Source organism: Carcharhinus amblyrhynchos, chromosome 2 (assembly GCF_965287045.1).
Source record: "Carcharhinus amblyrhynchos chromosome 2, sCarAmb.v2.hapA, whole genome shotgun sequence".
NCBI lineage: Eukaryota > Metazoa > Chordata > Chondrichthyes > Carcharhiniformes > Carcharhinidae > Carcharhinus > Carcharhinus amblyrhynchos.
In genome coordinates, this window is record NC_137325.1 from 128,371,874 (window position 1) to 128,394,225 (window position 22,352).

At 43.0% G+C, this 22,352-nt stretch overlaps 1 protein-coding gene across 6 annotated transcripts in view; it reads left to right on the forward strand.

Moving 5' to 3' along the window:
* LOC145358519 (disco-interacting protein 2 homolog C) overlaps positions 1-22,352 on the forward strand; it is a 571,331-nt gene that overhangs the window by 397,026 nt on the left and 151,953 nt on the right. For 3 of the 6 annotated variants that reach the window (XM_080212647.1, XM_080212672.1, XM_080212681.1), the window contains one exon: positions 6,161-6,235. The exons of the other annotated variants lie outside the window; for them this stretch is intronic. In XM_080212647.1, the coding sequence (XP_080068773.1) occupies positions 6,161-6,235 (75 nt within the window). The remainder of the gene's footprint in view (positions 1-6,160; positions 6,236-22,352) is intronic. 6 annotated transcript variants of the gene reach the window in all.

The following is a 22,352-nucleotide window of genomic DNA, read 5'->3' on the forward strand; positions in this document are numbered from 1 at the left end:
AAAACAGCATTAAATTATAAGATCATGTCAGTTTCCAAAATACAGCACAGGAACAGGCCCTTCGGCCCTCCAAGCTTGCACCGACATATGATGATAGATGAGCAATAGCTGGTATTTAAGGGAAAAATGCATAATTTATAACAAATGTACATTCCTTTAAGGCACAAAAGCCCCAGGAGACAGGTGAAATTGTAATGGGGACTCAGGAAATAGTAGAGATGTTAACCAAATATTTGTGTATCTGCCTTCATGGCAGAAGGTGCAAAGTCACTCCAGAAGTAACAAGACACCTAGGGCCTAGCAAGAATCAGGAACTTAAAGAAATAAGACTTTAGAAACTAATAGGACTGAGTGCTGACAAATCCTTTGGAACTCTGGGCCCTGCATTGTGGGTTTGCAAAGAGGTAGCTGCAGAGATAGTGAATGTACTTGTTTCCAAAACTCCTTAGAATCAAGAACAGTTACAAAGGACTGGAAAGTAACACACTTTTACGAGGGGGAACATATTCTCCCTATCTACTCTGTTTTGCCCCCTCGTGATATTGAACAGTGCAAAACTCCAATCTGTCCAAGTTTCTCATCCCTGGAACCATTCTTGTTGAGATTGTTCTCCTTGGAGAGAAGAAAGCTGAGAAAAGATCTGATAGGAGATGCTGAAAATCATGAGGGGGTTGGACAGAGTAGACAGGGAGAAAATGTTCCCACTCGTAAAAGAATCAAGAACGAGAGGGCACAGATTTAAAGTGATTTGCAAAAGAAGGAAAGGTGATGTGAGAAACTACTTTTTCACACAGCGAGTGGTTAGGGTCTGGAATGTGCGACCTGGAAGTGCAGCGAAGGCAGGTTCAGCTAAGGCATTCAAGGCCATTAAGTGACTTCTTGAATAAAAACAATGTGCAGGGGTACAGGGAAGAGGCAGGAGAATGGCACTAAGCCATGATTCTCATTTGGAGAGCTGATGCAGACATGATGAGACAAAAGACTGCCTTCTGCACAATAACAATTCTGTGTTCTGTGATGTAAAGCCTGAAATTACCCATTTTGGGCAGAAAAGTGAAAAAAGCAGAATATTTTTTGAATTGGGAATGAATGGGAAATTGATGCACAGAGGAATCTGTGTGGCTTTGTGCGTGAATCACAGACAAATAACATACTGGTATAGCAAAATGTTAGGAAGGCAAATGGCATGTTAGTTTCTGTTCAAAAGGGACTGGAATCGAAGTGAAAAAATAGTCTTGGGATAATTATAAAGAGAATTAGTGAAACCACACCTCGAGTGTTCTGTGCCGTTTTAGTCTCCTTACTTTAGGACAGGCATACTTGCCCTGGAGGGTGTGCATTTCAGATTCACGGGGATCCTACCTAGGGTGAGAGGATGTGTTTTTTTTTGAGGAGATGTTAAGATGACTGGACATATATTCCCCAGTGTTTAGAAGAGTGAGGTGATTGACTGGGGACATATAAAATTCTTAGGGGATTTGACAGGGTGGGTGCTGAGAAGATGTCCCCCTTATTGGGGAACGAGAACATGGGGTCACAGTCTCAGAATGAGGAGTTAGCCATTTAGGACTAAAATGAGGAGAGATTTCTTTAATGAAAGTGTTATGAATCTTTGGAATTCCATACCCATTAAGGATGTCAGCATGTTCAAGACAGGTTTTGATAGATTTTTGCATACTGAATGAATTAAAGAATATGGAGCTAGGGAGGGAAGATGGAATTGAGGTAGAAGATCAGCCATGATCTTATTTCATGGTGGAGCAGGCTTAAAATGGTCAGTCACTGCTCCTATATCTTATGTCCCCATGATGTGCAAAGGGACAGAGCGTGATTTAATCCTAGTTATAAAAGGGGCACGCTAAGAAATAAAATGAGAGTATCTCAAGATTTTCATTCTGTAAGTAAGATGGTGTGTGGGTGTGGTGGGGCGGGGGGCTGGAGTACATCAACGGTAGATTAAATGGTATCTAAGGTACAATCAGAATAACAAGTGGAAATGGAAAAAGACAGTACTAGATAACATAATATTTGAAACAAAGAAATGCCCAAGTAAAACAGCTATTCGGAACATTTTGTTCAGTATGATTACTCCCCCACTAATTAGTGGAGATGGAGATATTTCTTTAAAGCGCAATAAATATGAAAAGTGTTAGCCTTATGGAATACGGTTTTCTCATTCTTGACTGTTCTTAGATTTTTGTACAGACTGAGGGGAAGAGCACTAAAAGACATGATTATCTGATAAGGAAGCCACAAACTAACTTTGATGGGTGGAGTAATTTCTTCAAAATGAGATAATTTGTGAAATTTGCTCCCACTTGGAGACAAGGTTGTCACTTGCTGATTCAGGGAAGAGTAATGAGAATTCGTTCAAAGTAGAAAAAAGATGAAACGTTTGTTTTTGATCAAGATCCAGATGACTGAATGATCTGGATTGGTTGATGTTTTATAAGTTCAATATTCATGTTTTCTTCTCTAATGGTGTAATACCTTTTCCAGGTAACAATCTTTCATGAACTTAAAACTGCACACACTTGTCCTTTGTGCCCAAATAAAGCATGTTTAATTTGACATGTAATTCATTCTTGATCATGCATATTCAAACTTGTAGAATCTTACAACACAGGCATGGGCTTTTTGTTTATTCATTTAAGTGTTTATCAAGTCTTCTTAGGTGTTTTTGTCCACACAACTACCCAGTCAAATCCCTGTTTCCTACTTGCTCTCCATAGCTTATCATACTTCATTCTCAACTGATTACTATATCTAAATCTTTTGTTTTGTAATTAACAAACTTTCTTTTTATCTTCAAAGATTAATTAATCTTGACTCTGTTGGTGGGGGGTTAGGGGAGGGAAGGGAAGTGACTATGTGGGAACGCTAGTGCAGTGTAAGGAGAGGAAACATCTTGACAGTCTGTTTGGGAAATAGAGCCTTTAAACACATTGGTTGTGAAATCCAATGCTGGGACGTCTGGATGGAGCATAACAGGCCATGACAAATTTGCCCATTTTATACTTGGCCTAATTTTCTTTTCCATTGAAGTCTTTACCATTTGGGAAACTAGTTAGGCAGATATGTAACTTCCTTCCACCTGTCATGAAAACAGACAGTGAACACACAGCTATTCAGATAAAGCAAATTACTGCGGATGCTGGAATCTGAAACAAAAACTGAAAATGCTGGAAAGCCTCAGCAGGTCGAACAGCATCTGTGGAGAGAGAGTAGAGCCAACATTTTGAGCCTGGAAGTTCCTTTGTCAGAGCTATTCAGTCCTCATTTATCAGTCTACCAAATATTATGGATCCTGAGCACGGACATCTAATTAATTGGATATGTACCGACTGCAGCATTATCTGACATAGAATGCAAACTATGACTGAATCGCTGCAGACACATAGTTTATAGTATCACGATCAACTAAAGAACAACTCATGATGATGCTGATCCACCTTGTCAGCCTTAGCTCTGTTAGAAGCCATCAGTAAACTTGCTTACAAATAGCATGGTAAAAAAGAACTTGTGATGGCGTCTATCCACCTTTAACACATCTGCTTGCTGATTGCCAGAGCATACAGGTACTAAACATGATAAAATGTTAAGAATCCTAAAAGAAAATCTGGGGCTCAGTTATCATAACCATGAGTCTTTATTTCCACTCACTAATGCAATCCTATCTGATCGGATGCAGAGATGGCCATTTAGTTCCTAACTCTAATCCCAGGCAAACAGATTCTACTGGGTTAGTGCTATTGTGAACAGGGCCACTCAAGTATTAAGTTAGTTCCTGGTCACACTGGGCGTCCAGCTTTCTCAGTTGGATGGGATACAGGGAACATAAAATTTTCAAATTGCTTTTTTTAATATTGAGGTGAAAGAAACATAAGTTAAAATCCATATTGGGCTATGTTTATTTTAATCAGAAGTGTTCCTGAGCTCACTGCTGCAACTGCCCTGTTTTAACCTTCCTGCTCCCATCTCTGGAGCATTCATACCTTTTCTCAATCCCTGCTTGCCCCTCCTCTTGAGATCACTCTTCCATTCTTTCCATATGCCCTTCTCACTTCCAATGTCCTCATACCCACGATCTCTGCTCCCTCTGCACCAAGGCTATAATCTCCTCATCAATGCCAGATTCCAACACCATACCTGTCAAAATTCAGACACAGAGCAGAATTTTCTGGCTGCACTCACACCAAAACTGGAAAATCCTTCCCAAGGTCAGTGGACCTTTGCATGGCCCACTCCCTGCCCACTCTGATTCCCATGGCAGGTGGGATGCGAAAATTCCCCATATAGTGTCCCAAACCTAGATGACTTTGCCCATGATCCAAAGACTGCCGTCACCATTCTTGAACACCAACGCTAGACCATCTTGTTGCATTATTCTGTCCCCAAAGCCTATCCACCATCCACAAGACGTAAGTCAGGAGTGTGATGGAATATTCTCCACTTGTCTGGATGAGTGCAGCTCCAATAACACTCAAGAAGCTTGATGCCATCCAGGACAAAGCAGCCCATGTGATTCTTATCCCTTCCACAAACGTTCAATCTCTCCACCCCCAATTTACAGTGTGTATCATTTACAAGATGCCCTACAGAAACTCACAAGACTCCTTAGGCAGCATCTTCCAAACCCATGACCACTACCATCAAGGACAAGGGCAACAGATACCTGGGAACACCACTACCTGGAAGTTCCCCTCCGAGTCGCACGCCATCTTGACTTGGAAATATATCATTTTTCCTTCACTGCCACTGGGTCAGAATCCTGGAATTTCCTCGCTAACAGCACTGTGGTTATACTTACACCACATGGACTGCAGCAGTGCAAGAAGTCAACTCACCACCACCTTCTCAAGGGCAATTAGGTATGGGCAATAATTGCTGGCTTATCCAGCAATGCTTACATCGCATAAATGAATTTTTAAAAAAACTTAACATTTTTCTCCTACTGTTCCCAGGTTACCTGACCTCTTGCAACTCTCCCCAGCGGTTTTCCATCCCAAACGCACTCCATCATCACCTTTGAAAATGGAGGAGATGATGGTGTTGTGATGCCACTGGACTAGTAATCCAGAGGCTCAGGCTCTAATGCTCTGGGGATATTGGCTCAAATCCCACCACAAGAACTGGTGGAATTTAAATTCAATAGTACATCTGGAATATCAATCTTGTCTGAGTCATGATGACCATGACAACTTCCTTCAGTTGTTGTAAATATCCATCTGATTCACTTCTGCCCTTTAAGGAAGGAAATGTCCAGCCTCACAGCAATGTGTTGACTCTTAGATGTCCTCTGCAGTGGTCTAGCAAGTCACCTGATCATCAGTAAAGTGGCGGAAGGGGCCATCAACTGAGCTATCAAGCGGCATTTACTCAGCAATAGCCTGCTCACGGTCGCTCAGTTCGGATTCTGCCAGGGTCACTCAGCTCCTGGTTTCATTGCAGCCTTGGTTCAAACATGGGCAAAAGAGCTGAATGCCAGAGGTGTGGTGAGAATGATTGCCCTTGACACAAAGCAGCATTTGACCAAGTGCGGCATCAAGGAACCCCAAAACTGAAGTCAATGGGTATCGGTGAATACGCTCCCTTGGTTGGACCTAGAATTTAAAAAAAAAATTCAAGGGCAATCAGGAATGGGCCTTGCTAGCCCAGCCAGTAACACCCACATCTCATGAAAGAATAACACAAGCAGAACTCTCATTCAACATATCTGGACACAAGATTCCACTGTTTACGTACACCTCCACCCAGAAAGATCCTCCCCCTTAAAGCAATCCCTACATTCCCCATTACCATGTTCGCCTGTCCCTAGCTGACCCCATTCCACCTTTCTCAGCCTCCCAGAGGCTAGGTTCACTATGCCAACGTTATCAAACATCAACCAAGATGCACACAATCCATGCAAGATGGATCTTCTTCCACAGAGCTTTGTACTGTAGAGTGGGATTTTTTTTAAAACAGGTAAGAGGCAAGAGCAAATACAAACAAAATGTAGTCAAGGACACAGATTATATATATATATATTTTTTTTACACATTCATTATGGAATCCCAAAAATACATGAATGCTCCCACAATACTGTTTAATAAAGACACAATTTGAGTTATTTAGTCGCCATCAGTCAGTGGCCCTGATAATGTATTGTACGTTACAGGAGATAAAACAACGTTTCCTCCGACTCACCGTGAGCAACGCCATGGGAGATCTGCTAGCTTTAATAATAAAAATGGTATGTGTGTGCACATTTCTTGTCTGTCGCGTCACACTTTGTGTCACAAATATCGGCAAATTATTCTAATCAAATTTCTTGTAGCCGATTGGCGCACCACTCTATGTCTTTTTTAAAACAAAGCCAGTACAGTATTTTGCACTTCATGGAAAATACCCCCACCAACAGAAATCACTTTAGTAATTCAGGAGTTAGAATGTCTGTACCGTCTGATTTAACATATGATCTCTAACTTGTTCGCCAAAACAAAAGGGTAAACCATATTTTTTTGTTGTATGTTTATTTGCAAACTGAAGACCAATTAAACTCCTGGTTGATATTAATCCTGCTAAGTTCTTTCACCAAGCCATCAAAACTCTGATTAAACTGAGGCTGTGCTTTAGAACTGGTTCTATAAAAATAATAGAACTCAAATCTTGATCCTGTAGTAATCAGACAGAGAGAAGATGGCACAGGTTTTGGGTGCACTTTTTCAATTCTTCTTAAATATGCAAACTATGCTGCTGAACTGGAGAATAGCCAATGTGACATCTTTGTTGCAGAGGAGAGTGAAGAATAGAATAACTACGCACCAGTTTATGTAAGTGTCAATTGGGAGTAAATTCATAGGATCCATAATTCAAGGGTTGAGGGACATCAGTTACATGGAGAGACTGGAGAAGCTGGGATTGTTCACCTTGGAGCTGAGAAGGCTAAGGGGAAATTTAGTGGAGGCTTCAAAGTCATGAACTATTTATAGAGTAAGTAAGGGAATGCATTGCATCTCCTGGCAGATAGGCCAGTCATCAGTTTAAAGGACAGAGAGAAGAGGCATCTTCTTACTTTGTGAGTCATTATGATCTGGAATCCAGACAGTGAAATCAGAATCAATAATTATCAAAAGAGAATTGGGTAAGTATTTGAAGTCAAAATTCAGAATAATATGGGCTAAAAATAAGAGGAGTGGGACGAATTGCATAACTCTTTCAAAGAGCTGGCCAATTGGCCATGGCCACTTTCTGTGCTGTCAGCTTTCACGAAGGTGCAAGTAACAAGCAAATTAGGTAAATGAGAAATAACCAAAAGCAGCCAGCATAGGTTAAGTAAAGCCAAAGGTAGCCAGATGATAAATGTAGAAGTTTATTTTTGAAGAGGTGACATATTAAATAGATAAAGGGATTCAGCCAGTGTGGTGTATATGCATTTTCAGGAGGTGTACCCTGAGAGTGGCAGTTATGAAATGAGTAAAGATGTTGGCACGGATGGAACCTATGCTGACAACTGGGAAACAAAGAAGCTAAATACTTGAATTGTAGAAGGGATTGAACCTCGTACCTCAGTGCTTTGTCTACTTCTGATCTTTGTACATATAGGCCATCTACGCTTAGACGTAGGGAACAGAATCGCAAAATTTGCTGATGAGACTTAATATAGTTCGGCAAAAATGTAAATGGCCAAGAGAGACAGGTTAATAGAACAGGGAGACCAGTATAGAACACAATTTATTGTGGATGTGTTAAATAATATATTTAGGGAGGTAGCAGATGAATTGGAGATTATACTTAATGGAAGTTACTAAAGGATAGGGATGAACTGATAGATCCCAGGGTTCAAATATATAATTTCCCGAAAGTGAGATTGCAGGTGGCTAATACTATAAAATAAAAACAACAGTTCATAACATTGAGTTTTATGAATAGGAGAATAAATTGCAAAAGTACAATATGAGATAGAAATCACATGACAGAAATAAGACATTCAGTTCAGCCAGTTGGTGTTTAACCTAAACTTAGATTTTGATAGGTAGAGGCAAAGTTAGCTTTGTTGGGGGTGCATTTAGTGGAATGGTAAGCCAGCTGTGTATATAGCAGGAATAATGTTTGCGGCAACCGCTATTCTGTGGCTGGTATTGCAGCCGCGCCAGAGTTGAGTTTCACCTCCATAGCCACCACTCCAATCGCTAGCTTTCGTAATGCATTCCAAAAGTTCACAATCCTCTGTGTAATAGTTAAAAAAAAATAAAGCTTTCCTGCTCCCTGCTCTAACTCTTGTGCTTTTAATATTGTGTCTTTGTCACCTGTCCTGGATTCCTGAATCATTGAAAACCTAACATAATTATTTTTCAATCACATTGCTATTTCTTCTGTTCTAATCAAGACCAGCCCCAAACGTTTTTCTTTTGTGTTCCCTTTTCCCTTTTCTCACACTAGGGACAGAATTTTCCCATCCCTCCTGCCACGGGAATTTTAGTGGGTGAGGCATGGACCAAGCAAATGTCCATTGACCTGGGGCAGGATTTTCTGACATTGGGGTGAACATGGCCACAAAATCTCGCCCGAGGTATTTCCTAGTGAATCTAAACAGTACCTTCTGCATTGCATCAACATTCTTCCGCTAGTGTGGAGAGCAAACCTACACACAATACTTCAACCTTATGCAGGTTGTATATGGGTCTTTTTTAATGGCCTTATCCACTTGATGTGCAGCTTTTAATATGTTATTTACCCAAACCCCCAAATCTCTGCAATTTTTATTTCATCGTCCAGTTTTATCCCATTTAAAACAATAACCGGATCATCGTTCAGAGGACTGTAGCAAACCAGAACTAAAGTGTGTTTCATTTTATAGAAGCATAGAGAGTATTCAGCATTGATTCATCAAGCTGATGGCAGGGGTGAGAGGCACCCATCATGGTTATGAGAAGATAACTGACGAAACTGGAGCAAGGAAGAAATTTAATTGAGTTTGAGAAACTTCCCATACATTGTTTGCAACATTTCAATGCCTGTTGGCACAAAAGGGTGACCATTTCAAGTTGCAAGGGGGAAATTAGATTTTGGAGTTGGGGCAGATACAGAGATATGGGGTTGGGAGAGAAAAGGGACGTGAGTTTCTAATTGCTCTCGAAAAGAGCAAGCACAGACAGAATGGGCCAAGTGCTCTCGTGTGCTGTGCTGTGCTTGAACCTGCTGTGGTTCAACAACTTAGAACAATACAGCACAGGAAACAGGCCCTTCAGCCCTACAAGCCTGTGCCACTCATGCTTCCAACTAGACCATTTGTTTGTATCTCTCCGTTCCCAGTCTGTTCATGTGGCTTTCCAGATAAATCTTAAATGACCCCAGTGTGTCCACCTCTACCACCTTGCTTGGCAGTGCATTCCAGGTCCCCACCACCCTCTGTGTAAAATACATCCTTCTGACATCTGTGTTAAACCTTGCCCCCCCCCCCCCTCACCTTGAACCTGTGACCCCTTGTGTTTGTCACCTCTGAAATGGGAAAAAGTTTCCCACTGTTCACCATATCTATGCCCTTCATAATTTTATACACCTCTGTTAGGTTGTCCCTCATCCTCAGTCTTTCCAGGGAGAACAACCCCAGTTTACCCAATCTCTCCTCATAGCTAAGACCCTCCATACCAGGCAACATCCTGCTAAACCTTTTCTGTACTCTCTCCAAAGCCTCCACATCCTTCTGATAGTGTGGCGACCAGAACTGGACGCAGTATTCCAAATGTGGCCTAACCAACGTTCTATATTGCTGCAACATCATACGCCAACTTTTATACTCTGTGCCCTGTCCTATAAAGGCAAGCATGCCATATGTCTTCTTCGTCACCTTCTCCACCGGCGTTGCCACCTTTTAAGGATCTATGGACCTGCACACCCAGGTCCCTCTGTGCGCCTTTGCCATATGAAAGAGACCTTAGCAAGGCGGTAGTGTGTGTTGGCATAGGAGTAGGCCAGTCAGCCCGTTGAGCCTGATCCATATTAGATCAGGCGATGTCAATCTGCACCTCAATTCCATTTATTATGTTGGATCCACATCTCTTGATAACCTTTGTTAACAGAAATCTGATGTTTTCAAAAATGAAACTTTCAATCGACTCAGCGTCCGTATTCCTCTGGATTAGTGAGTTTCAGCTTTTCTCAGCGCTTTGTGCTTTCTGATTTTCATCCTGACTGGCCCAAATTTCAACATGTAAACTCATAACCTTGTGTCTGAACACCCCCACCTACCACAACCACCCCACCAGAGGAAATCATATCTACGCTATCAGATCCTTTGGCATTTTGAACATCTCCTTTAGATTGTTACTCAGCCACCTCTGTGGGTGATTTGGTGGTGTTGTCTGTGGGTGAATGAGAATCCTGAAACTGTGAGTGAGCCTGTGCTCCTCCTCCAATCATAGATTCTCTCCCTCACATTTGCCGCTGATAGGCTCATTGATGGGTGGGGGAGAAAGGGTTTGTGATTGGAGGAACAGTTTGTTTCAGAATCTTCCGGCATTTTTGAAAGCTGCTTCCGGGAGCCACACCGGGGGGGGGGGGTCTTTTCATGCAGTATGCAGTTCACACGCCATGTATTGGACAAGCCTGCTCTAAGGTCAAGAGCACACAACTGAGGTTTATGTAACCTATCCCCTAACATAACTCTTTAAGCCCTTCTGGTGAATCTGAATTGCACCACCTCCAAATCCATTATATCCATCCTCAGGCACAGTGTGCAAAACAGGGGACGCCGATTTTAAATGGGATTTTACCTTGGATTTGTGCAATCGAGCCATAACTTCTTTCCCTATGTAAGTCATCCCCTTTTTATTGAGGCCAAATTTTAATTAACCTTGCTGACCATATTTTGAACTTACCTACTAGCTTTTTGTAATTGGTGTACATTGCCATCCAAATCTTTGACCCTCCATAATCCTAAGTTCTCACCATTGAGAACATATTCTGTTTTGTCTTCCTTGAGTCCAAAGTTAATCATCTTACTCTTCCTCACATTGGAACCCCATTTGCCACAACTTTACCCATCTATTTAATGCGCTATCCCCCTTTGTAACTTCCTGCTCCTATCTTACTGTGTCTATAAACTTAATGTCATCTTGGATAGACAACTCTCCATACCTTCATCCAAGTAATTGATAAGTGTGGTGAAATGCTAAGGTCCAGTGCACATCCCTGGGAAATGCTGCTTGTTACTTCCCTCCAAGGTATATTTTCTTTGTCATAGAGTCTCCTATATCATTACCTCCCTACATTTCATTAATATAATTCCTTCCGAATAAAGCAACATATTATTAAATTTGCCATGAATGATACCATGGATGATTCTCTAATACACATTGTTTTGGACTTAGTACCACAGTCATGTAATTTGTTGTACATGAACTAAGTGGCTTAAATATGCATTCACAATAGCAGCATTTCCCAACTTGGCAGATGACACACAAGCAGCATCTTTAAAACAAAAGGAAAATGTGCTTGGCAGTTTGGCTGAAATTGGCCTCTGGGTGTGCTTATTTACAGCAATTAGACTTTGTGGCTTTACATGGAGAGAGAAATTTAAGCACAGGTCCGCATTAGTAGCAGAATAATACATTAATGGGGTACATGGTGTAACACGTCAAATGCTTTGACTTACAATAAGTAATGCTATGGGAAATCTACCCTCGAATCAAATAGCTTATCAATGACTTGGAAGAAGGGGTTGAAGGGTGGGTTAGTAAATTTGCTGACGTCACCAAGATTGGTGGAGTAGTGGATGAGGTGGAGGGCTCTTGCAGGCTGCAAAGAGACATTGATAGGATGCAGAGCTGGGCCAAAAAGTGGCAGATGGAGTTTAACCCTGACAAGTGTGAGGTGATTCATTTTGCTAGGACAAACTTGAATACAGATTACAGGGTCAACGGCAGGGTTCTAAGGAATGTGGAGGAACAGAGAGTCCTTGGGGTTCATATCTACAGATCTCCGAAGGTTGCCGCTCAAGTGGATAGAGCCGTGAAGAAGGCTTATAGTGTGCTAGCATTTATTAATAGAGGGTTTGAGTTTAACAGCTGTAGGGTTATGCTGCAACTATACCGGCCATTGGTGAGACCACGTTTGGAATATTGTGTTCAGTTCTGGTCACCTCATTATAAGAAGGATGTGGAAGCATTGGAGAGAGTGCAGAGGAGATTTACCAGGATGCTGCCTGGTTTGGAGCGTAGGTCTTATGAGGAAAGGTTGAGGAAGCTGGGGCTTTTCTCTTTGGAGCGGAGGAGGATGAGAGGTGACTTATAGAGGTTTATAAGATGATGAAAGGGATTGATAGAGTGGATGTGCAGAGACTATTTCCTTGGGTGGATGTGGCTGTTACTAGGGGACATAACTATAAGGTTCATGGTGGGAGATATAGGAGGGATGTCCGAGGTAGATTCTTCACTCAGAGTGGTTGGGGTGTGGAGTAGACTGCTTGCTGTGATAGTGGAGTCGGACACTTTAGGAACTTTCAAGCGGTTATTGGATAGGCACATGGAGCACTCCAGAATTATAGGGAGGGGATAGCTTGATCTTGGGTTTGGACATAGCTCGGCACAACATTGAGGGCCGAAGGGCCTGTACTGTGCTGTAATGTTCTATGTTTCTATGTAAAAGGTACTAGATGAAGAGATTGGATACATTGAGACAGTTCATTGGTCCGCCAGTCTATTCAGCCATTCTGTCATGTTAGTGGAGTCAATTCTGCTTCCAAATAAGGAATCTCTTATTCTTGCGTGAAAATAAAAATAGTTACGAAATGCTTTACGAAATGTTCCGAGTTCCCTTAATGTTCATTCATGTCAACCTAGCAACTAGGAAATAGTTATGCATTTATCCTGACATTTAGTTTTCTGTTTCAATGTAGTGATTGGGCTGAATTTTCCTATAATTTACTTCCCATTTTGGTTACGGAGGATTTATGGAGACGCCAGCATGCTAAATTCATTGCTTTAAAAAAAACTATCTGAATTACCCTCCAAAAGATATCATTATCAATGCCCTTCCATGGCTTCTGGTACAACAGGATCAAGGGATGGCATGCTGGCATATTGGTTAGCACTGCTGCCTCGCAGCACCAGGGCCCCGGGTTTGATACCTGGCTTGGGTCACTGTCTGTGCAGAGATTGCATATTCTCTCCGTGTCTGCATGGGTTTCCTTCGGGCGCTTCGGTTTCCTCCCACATTCCAAAGATTTGCGGGTTAGGTGGATTGACCATGCTAAGTGCATGTGTTTGTGGGGTTGGTGGTGGGGTGAGGGGGGAGGGGAAGGGGAGGGGGAGGAATTCTCTTTCGGGGTCAGTATTGACTCAGTGGGCCAGGTGGCCTCTTTCTGCACGATATGGATTCCATATTGTGGCTAACCAATCAAAAAGTGCTCTTTGCCACATTACTCGGGTAGTACTTACCTTTTCATTAAGGAGGTCTCACCCTCCTCGTCCCGAATGGGATGCAAGTCTGCAACAGTGTTTTTCCATTGAGCCCTGTCTTGTTCTGTGGCTTGTGCTTCGCCTCACATAAGCCCCATCTCTTCCAGTTCAGTCACCACAGTCTGACACCATGTTGTTTTTGACCTAGCCTGTTTACGTTTCCCAGCCGGTGCAACCTTAGTGCAATCTTTGGTATTCACTCTTGGGACGAGTCTGAGCAATATCATCCGGCACTTCTTGATATTAAAGTCAATGTTGTAGCAACCAGTCTTCTTGTACAGAACTTCATTGGAAATTTTATTTCACCAGTAGATATTACAGATCTTTCTAAGACAACAGTTATGAAAGGACCTTGCCCGTGTCTACCCTCCAGGATTCCAATCCAAATGGCAGGACTGATTTGATGTTGCTGTATAAAATTTTCTTGTCCCTTGTATATAAGGTCAACTGACGTTATGGACAAAGACACTCAAACTGCCAAATTATCTTACAACAATCTCCTTTATTGTACTTTACCAAGTTACCACAGAAGTACCAAAATTCCACTATAAAAGATATCAGCTTTGCTACACAGAATGTATTCAAGCTCTGTCTTCTTTCATTATACACAAAGTGTCTAATTTCTGGCCTACTTTGTTATATACAAAGTATTCAGAAGGTATCAAAAACTTCACAAAAATATCCAAATTCACAGTTTGGACTTCGACACTACCTATGTCAAGGTGAGGTGATCAGACTCCCTCATGTGTCCTGTTCAGGTGTCTACGAGTCCTGGACTCAGGGTCTTGCTGCTTCTTCTGTGGTGCTTTGTCACGCAGGTTACTGCTTCAGTGTCTCTTTGTTTCTTCTTCTGATACAGATCTTGCTAGCAATGATCATGTTCCCAGTCATGGGTATTCACAGGACGGGCAGTAATCAATTGCAGCGTTTTGGTCGTGAATGCTCAGAGAGTCATGCCTCTCTCAGGGGGTTGTATTTCTTTTGAGCATGACACGCAGGAGTCTGTGTTCAATCGCTATCTGCTCACGGCATAGCAACAGCCACTGTCCAATCAGCTTCTGTGCTTGTTCTTCAATGCACACCCTGCTGACGCAGAGTTAATTTTTAAAATCAGGCTTTCATGATATATTTATTGCTACCCATTAAGTTACAGTCTGATTTTGATCTTAAAGTCTGTATTGTTTGGACTTCCAGATGATTCAAAGTCTGCTAAATACACTCCCAGCTTTATTTAGCTGGGCCTTGATGTCTTTCTTAGCACTGTTGTCATTGCTAATAAGGCTCCTGAGGTAAGTGAAGTCCTGGATGCTCTGTAGCACTTTTCCATCACTGGTAATTGAAGTTGCTGCTGGCGTGTTGATGCTCATGGCTTGTGTTTTCTGCTTGTTGACATGCAGCCCAGTCTGTTTTACATACATGCTGAGCCTGTCAGACCTCTCCTGGAGGTTGGTATATCTTGAAGAGATGGTAGCAAGATTGTCAACAAAGTTGATGTTCCCCAAATATGAAAAGAGGGATCATTGAATTCTCCTGGAGGGTTTAATGTTGTTTCACACAAGACCCAGTTGATGGTGACGAGAAATAGAAAAGGATAGAGGATGCAGTGCTGCCTCACTCTGGACTTCACTTTAACCCATTCAGTTTTGACAATGTCATCATCAAAACCACTTAAACAATGTCATAGTCATGGAATCTTGTAGCACTGAAAGAGGCCCTTTGGCCCATCATGTCTGCACCAGCCATCAAGCACTTATCTATTCTAATACCATTTGCCAGCATTTGGTCTATAAGCTTATGTTATGGTGTTCACAGTGCTCATCTAAATGCTTCTTAAATGTTGTGAGGGTTCTCAGCTCTACCTACTTCACTTTCTGTCAGAGAGTTCCAGATTCTCACAACTTTGTGGATGAAGATGTTTTTCCTCAAATTCTTGAGGATGATGCAACATTCAAAATGCTCATACAACTTCCCGATGGGATTGACAATCTTGTGTGGAATTCCATACACTCTGATAACCTTCCGCAAGCTCTCACGGTGAACACTGCCAAATGCCTTCTTGACACTTATGAAGTTGATGTAGAGGGATGCATTCCATTCCAGGCAATGTTATAAGATGTTGTGCAGAGCAAACATCTGATCAGTACGTCCTCTGCTTCATAGAACCTTGCTTGCTCTTTCCTAAGCTTGTTATCAATGGTGTCTTCAATCCACTTGAGGAGTATTCTGCAGACGCTTTTGCTGGAGATGGGAAGGAGTGAAATTCCTTGCCAGTTGTCACAGTTTCCGAGGTTCCCCTTCTTTGGCAGTTTGAAAATGAGTCCTTGACTCTAGTCTTCTGCTATGACTTCAGTTTCCCTTAATTTGTGGAAGAAATCGGCAAGCACCCTGTATGTCCACATTTGTTTTCAACACTTCTGTTGCACTCAAAAGATCCAAATGGCAAGCATCACAATTTTAAGATAATGAAAAATTCTCATTCTGTTAATGTGCATCTAGTGTATGATGAAAACCTTTTTATTCTGTATTTCAATGCCAGGAATCTGCCATGACCTTTCCACCATGTGACAATCCACTACATCAGTTCTTATGACTCAAGTCCATTGGTGAGGATTGTTAATTAGAACTATATAGGGCTAGAGGACTAGTGACCTGAGTGAAGCTTCCACTGATGCCAGGGACTACAAATACAAGGACCATTGTGCAATTACAAGAGGGCCTATAAAGCAAAGTCTCGAAGTTTTGAGATTGCTTCTTAGATGGTTAGACAAATCTGGTGATACCTTGCAATACAGACAAGTGAGTCTTAAAAATGCCGTAGATTGCTTCATTTTGTATTTTAAAAAATTTGTTTCATTATTTCATGGAATGATGGATCTCACTGTCTAAGCCAGCATCTATTGCCCATCCCTAATTGCCCTTGAGAAGATGTTGGTGATCTGCCTTCTTGAGCCCATGTGGTGCAGACACCCACAGTGTCTTAGGAGAGGAGTTCCAGGATTTTAACATAGCGATAGTGAAGAAATGGCAATACTTTTCCAAGTCAGGATGGTATGTGGCTAGAGGCGAACATGCAGGTGGTGGTGGTGTCCCCGTGTATCTAATGCCCTTCTCCTTCAAGGTGATAGAGATCACGCATTTGGGAGTTGTTTTCAAAGAAGGCTTGATAAGTTGTTACAGTGTATGCTATACAAGATGCACTGCTGCCACCACTGCTCATTGGTAGCAGAGGGAGTAAATGTTTAAGGTGATGGTGAGTTCTCAATCAGGTGGGCTGCTTTGTCCTGAATAGTGATGAGCTTCTTGAGTGTTGTTGGAGCTGCATTCATCCAAACAAGTGGGGAATATTCCATAACAATCCTGACTTGTACCTTGCAGATGGTGGACAGGCTTTGGGAAGTCAGGAGGTGAGTTACTCACTGCAGAATTCCCAACCTCTAATCTATTCTTATAGCCACAATATTTATATGCTGGTCTAATAAAGTTTGTGGTCAATGATAAGCCACCTGGATATTGATCGTGGGGGATTCAGGGACGGTAATGCCATTGACTGTCATGGGTAGGTGGTTAGATTAGGTACATAAAATTGCTGTGAAGTTAAGTGGAGAAGCAGAAGACAGTGTTGAAGAGAATGTGAAAGAACTCTCCTCCCCATTGCATGATACTGACACAGAAAGGAGAGAACATTTGACAGGCAGCCAGCTGGGAATGAAAGCAGGATATAACCAATAACTTAGTGCTGCCAGCAAATAATTGACCTTAACTTTATGGCTCCATTTGGAGGGTAAGTGAAGGTAAGGGTTTACCAGTAGCTGTCCAGAAGCACTAATGTCCGCTGTACTTCTTTGATGGGTTGGGAACCATCCGGCAAAGTGATATAAATCACTAATTTTTGACTTGTTCTGTCAGTTTTACCCTCATGGTTACTGTTTCAGAGTTAGAAGGGAGAAAAAAAGTGCTTCTAACTTCAGAGTAACTATTATAAAGACCCAGGAGAGTCCCCACGCTCCAACTCTGCACTCCCCCCCCACCAATACCCTGTGGGACCTGCAATCCCATGCACAACTAAGCACATGTCACTTTCCCCTCCCCTTGCCCCTCCACTCCCCACCTGCACCGCCCGCTCCCTCCCCCCACCACCTTGGCATGTCCATACCCAATCATCACCCCCTCCCACCAAAGTACTCAGCTCCTGACCTCCATACAGCCTTGGTTCAAACATGGGACAAAAGAACTAAATGCCAGAGATGAGGGGAGAGTGACTGCCCTTGGCATCAAAACTGCTTTTAACTGAATGTGGCATCAAAGAGCCCTAGCAAAACTAGAACTGGGCAAAACTCTCTGCTGGCTGGAGTCACATCTGGCACAAAGGAAGAAGGTTGTTGTTATTAGTGGTAATTATCTCAGTTTCAGGACATCACTGCAAGAGTTTCTCAAAGTAGATTCTTCTGGCCAACCATCTTCAGCTGCTTCATCAATGACAACCTTCCATCACGGGGTCAGAAGTGAGAATGTTCACTGATGGCTTCGCAATGTTCACCATTCATAACTCCTCAGAAACTGAAGCAATCCATGTCCAGATACTGCAAAACTTGTACAATATCCAGGCTTGGGCTGGCAAGTGGCAGCTAATATTCGTGCCACAAAAGTGTCAGGCAACTACCTCCAACAAGAGAGAATCTAACCATTGTCCCCTGACTTTTAATGGCACTATCATGGCTGAATCCCCCTCCATCAGCCTGGGGGTTGCCATTGACCAGAAACTGAACTGGACTAGTCATATAAATACTGTGGCTACAGAGCAGGTCAGAAGGTAGGATTCTATCACAAGTAACTCACTTCCTGACTCCCCAAAGCCTGTCCATTATCTACAAGGCACAAGTTGGGAGTGCAATGGAATAATTCTCACTTGCCAGGGTGTGTGCAGCTCTAGAACACTCAAGAAACTTGAGTGGTGAACTGTGACGAGGATGCAGGGAGCTTTCGTGACCTGAACAGGTTGGGTGAGTGGGGAAAGCAATGGCAGATGCAGTATAATTTGGATAAATGTGAGGTTATTCACTTTGGAAGCAAAAACAAGAAGGCAGATTACTACCTGAGTGGCTGTAAATTGGGAAAGGGGAGTGTGCAGCAGGATCTGGGTGTCCTTGTGCACCAGTTGCTGGTGGTAAGCATACAGGTGCAGCAGGTGATAAAGAAGGCAAATGTTGGCCTTCATTGCAAGAGATTTCGAGTACAGGAACAGGAATATGTTGTTGCGATTATACAGAGCCTTGGTGAGGCCAGACCTAGAATATTGTGTGCAGTTTTGGTCTCTTTTTCTGAGGAAGGATGTTCTTGCTCGTGAAGGAATGCAGCAAAAGTTTACCAGGCTGATTCCGGGGATGGCGGAACTAATGTATGATGAGAGATTGACTAGGGTTAGGATGGTTTTCACTGGAGTTCAGACAGGTAAGTGGGGGGAAAATCTCATAGAGATTTATAAACTAACAGGACTAGGCAGGGTAGATGCAGGGAGGATGTTCCCAATGGTGGGGGAATCCAGAACCAGGAGTCACAGTCTGAGAATTCGAGATAGACCATTTGGGATGGAGATGACGAGACATTTCTTCATCCAGCTTGGTAAACCTGTGGAATTCATTACCGCAGGAAGTAGTTGATGCCAAAACATTGAATGTATTCAAGAGACGGCTAGATACAGCACTTGGTGTGAATGAGATCCAATGTTATGGAGAGAAAGCAGGATTAGGCTATTGAGTTGAATGATCAGCCATGATTGTAATGAATGGGAAAGCAGGCTCCTCCTGCTCTTATCTTCCATGTTTCTATGACAACATTGCCCGTTTGATTGGCAATTCTTCCACAAACATTCACCCCTCCAACACACAGTGGCAGCAGTTTGTACCATCTACAAAATGCACTGCAGGAACTCACCAAGGCTCCTTAAACAACACCTTCCAAATCCACAACCACCATCTGGGCAGCAGACACAAGGGAACACCACCACCTGCAAGTTCCCATCCAAGCCACTCACCAGCTTGATCTAGAAATATGTCACTATTCCTTCACTGTCACTGGGTCAATTCCTGGATCTCCTTCCCTAACAACACTGTGGGTGTATCTACAACAATTTTTTTTGAAGAGGTGACAAAGATAGATGAGGGAATGTCTGTGGAATTAGTTTATATGGACTTTAGTAAGGCATATGATAAGATCCCACATAAAGAAATCTCAACACCAGCTCAAAGTCCAACAAGTTTATTTGTAGCAAATGCTCCAAGCTTTCGGAACATGTTGTTCCTTCGTCAGGTGGCTGGAGTTCTCCCAGTCACCTGACGAAGGAACAACATGTTCCGAAAGCTTGGGGCATTTGCTACAAATAAACTCATTGGACTTTAAGCTGGTGTTGAGAGATTTCTTTCTGTTTTACCCCAGTCCAACGCTGGCATCTCCACATCAAGATCCCACATGCAGACTGGTACAAAAACTAAAATCACATGGGATTTGGGTTGGGCTGGCTAGATGGACACAGAACTGGCTTGGGTATAGAAGACAGAGAATAGCGTGGAAGTGTTTTTCAGATCTGTAGTTCATGGTGGTCTGCAGGGATCAGTACTGGGACCTCTTATTTGTAGTATATATGAATGATCTGGAGGAAGATGTCAGGGGTCTGATTGGTAAGTTTGCGGATGACATGAAGATTGGTGGAGTTGCTGATAGTGCTGGGGATTGCCAGAGGATACAACAGGATACAATATAGAACATAGAACACTACAGCACAAACAGGTCCTTTGGCTCACAAGTTGGCCTTCATAGCGAGGGGGATTGAATATAAAAGTAGGGAGGTCTTGCTGCAGCTGTATAGGGCATTGGTGAGGCCGCAGCTGGAGTACTGTGTGCAGTTTTGGGCGCCGCACCTGCGCAAGGATATTTTGGCCCTGGAGGGAGTGCAGAGGAGGTTTACTAGGCTGATACCGGAGTTGAGGGGGTTGAGCTATGAGGAGAGGCTGAATAAACTAGGCTTGTACTCGTTAGAGTTTAGAAGAATGAGGGGAGATCTCATTGAGACGTATAAGATGATGAATGGGATGGATAGGATAGAGGTGGAGAGACTCTTCCCGCTCAAAAAAGACAGTAGGACTAGGGGGCACAGCCTCAAGATAAAGGGGAGGCGGTTCAGAACGGAGTTGAGGAGGAACTTCTTCACTCAAAGGGTGGTGAATCTCTGGAATTCTCTGCCCGTTGAAGTGGTGGAGGCTGCCTCGCTAAATATTTTTAAGAAGCGGGTTGATGGGTTCTTGATAAGAGAGGGGATTAAGGGTTATGGGGAGAGGGCGGGAAAGTGGAACTGAGCCACAACAGATCAGCCATGATCTTATTGAATGGCGGGGCAGGCTCGAAGGGCTAGATGGCCTACTCCTCCTATTTCTTATGTTCTTAAGTTGCGCCGATCGTATCCATACCTACCAGGTCTATCTATAACTCTCAATCCCATTAAATCCCATGTACTCATCCAGAGGTCTCTTAAAAGACCCCAGTGAGTTCGCACCACAGATGGCAGCCGATTCCACTCACTCACCATCCTCTGAGTGAAAAACTTACCCCTGACATCTCCTCTGTACCTGCTCCCCAGCACCTTAAACCTGCGTCCTCACGTAGCGACCATTTCAGCCCTGGGAAATAGCCTCCAAGAATCCACCCAATCTATGCCTCTCAACATCTTATAAACCTCTATCAGGTTGCCTCTCAACCTTCGTCTCTCCAGGGAGAAGAGACGTAGCTCCCTCAACCTATCTTCATAAGGCATGCCTCCCAATCCAGGCAACATCCTTGTAAATCTCCTCTGCACCCTCTCAATAGCTTCCACATCCTTCTTGTAGTGAGGCGACCAGAACTGCGCACAGTACTCCAAGTGGGGGCTGACATGGGTCTTATAAAGTTGCAGCATTACCTCCCGACTCAATCCCTCGATTAATGAAGGCTAGCACACCATACGCCTTCTTGACCACATCCTCCAACTGTGAGATATAGGTGGATTGGAGACTTGGGCACAGAAATGGTAGATGGAGTTTAATCCGGACAAATGCAGGGCGATGCATTTTGGAGGATCAAATTTAGGTGCGAGTTATATTGTAAATTACAGAACCCTTAAGAACAATAATATAGAGGGATCTGGACATGCAGGTCCACAGTTCCCTAAAAGTGGCCACACAGGTGGCCCAGGGGATTAAGAAGGCACATAGCAGGCTAGCCTTCATCATCTGGGCCATTGAAGACAGGAGTTGGGAAAACATGTTGCAGCTATTTAAAACCTTGGTTAGGCTGCATTTGGAGTTTTGCGTGCAATTCTGGTTACCTCATTATCAGGAGGACGTGGACACTTTGGAGAGAGTTCAAAGAAGGTTCACCAGGAAGTTGCCTGGTCTCAAGGGTGTTGGTTATGAGGAGAGTTTAAATAAACTGGATTGCTTTCGCTGGAAAGGTGGAGGCTGAGGGGAGACCTAATAGGGGTCTACAAATTATGAGAGGCATAGACAGGGTGGGTATTCAGAGGCTTTTTCCAAGAGTGGAAGTATTAATTACAAGGGGGCACAGGTTCAAGGTGAGAGGGGGAAAGTTTAAGGGAAATGTGTGGGGTAAGCTTTTCATGAAGAGAGTGATGGGTGCCTGGAATGTGCTGCCAGGGAAGATGGTGGATGCTGGCACATTAGCAACATTTAAGAGGCATCTGAATGGACACGTTAGTAGGAAGGGATATGGACTAAGTAAGGGCAGAACATTTTTCTTTAGTTCAAGCATCATGATTGGCACAGGATTTGGGGGGGGGAGGTCCCGTTTCTGTATTGTACTTTCCTTTGTTCTTTATTCTTTTATCATGGAGTGCAGTGGTCCTATAAGGCAGCATGTTACCTT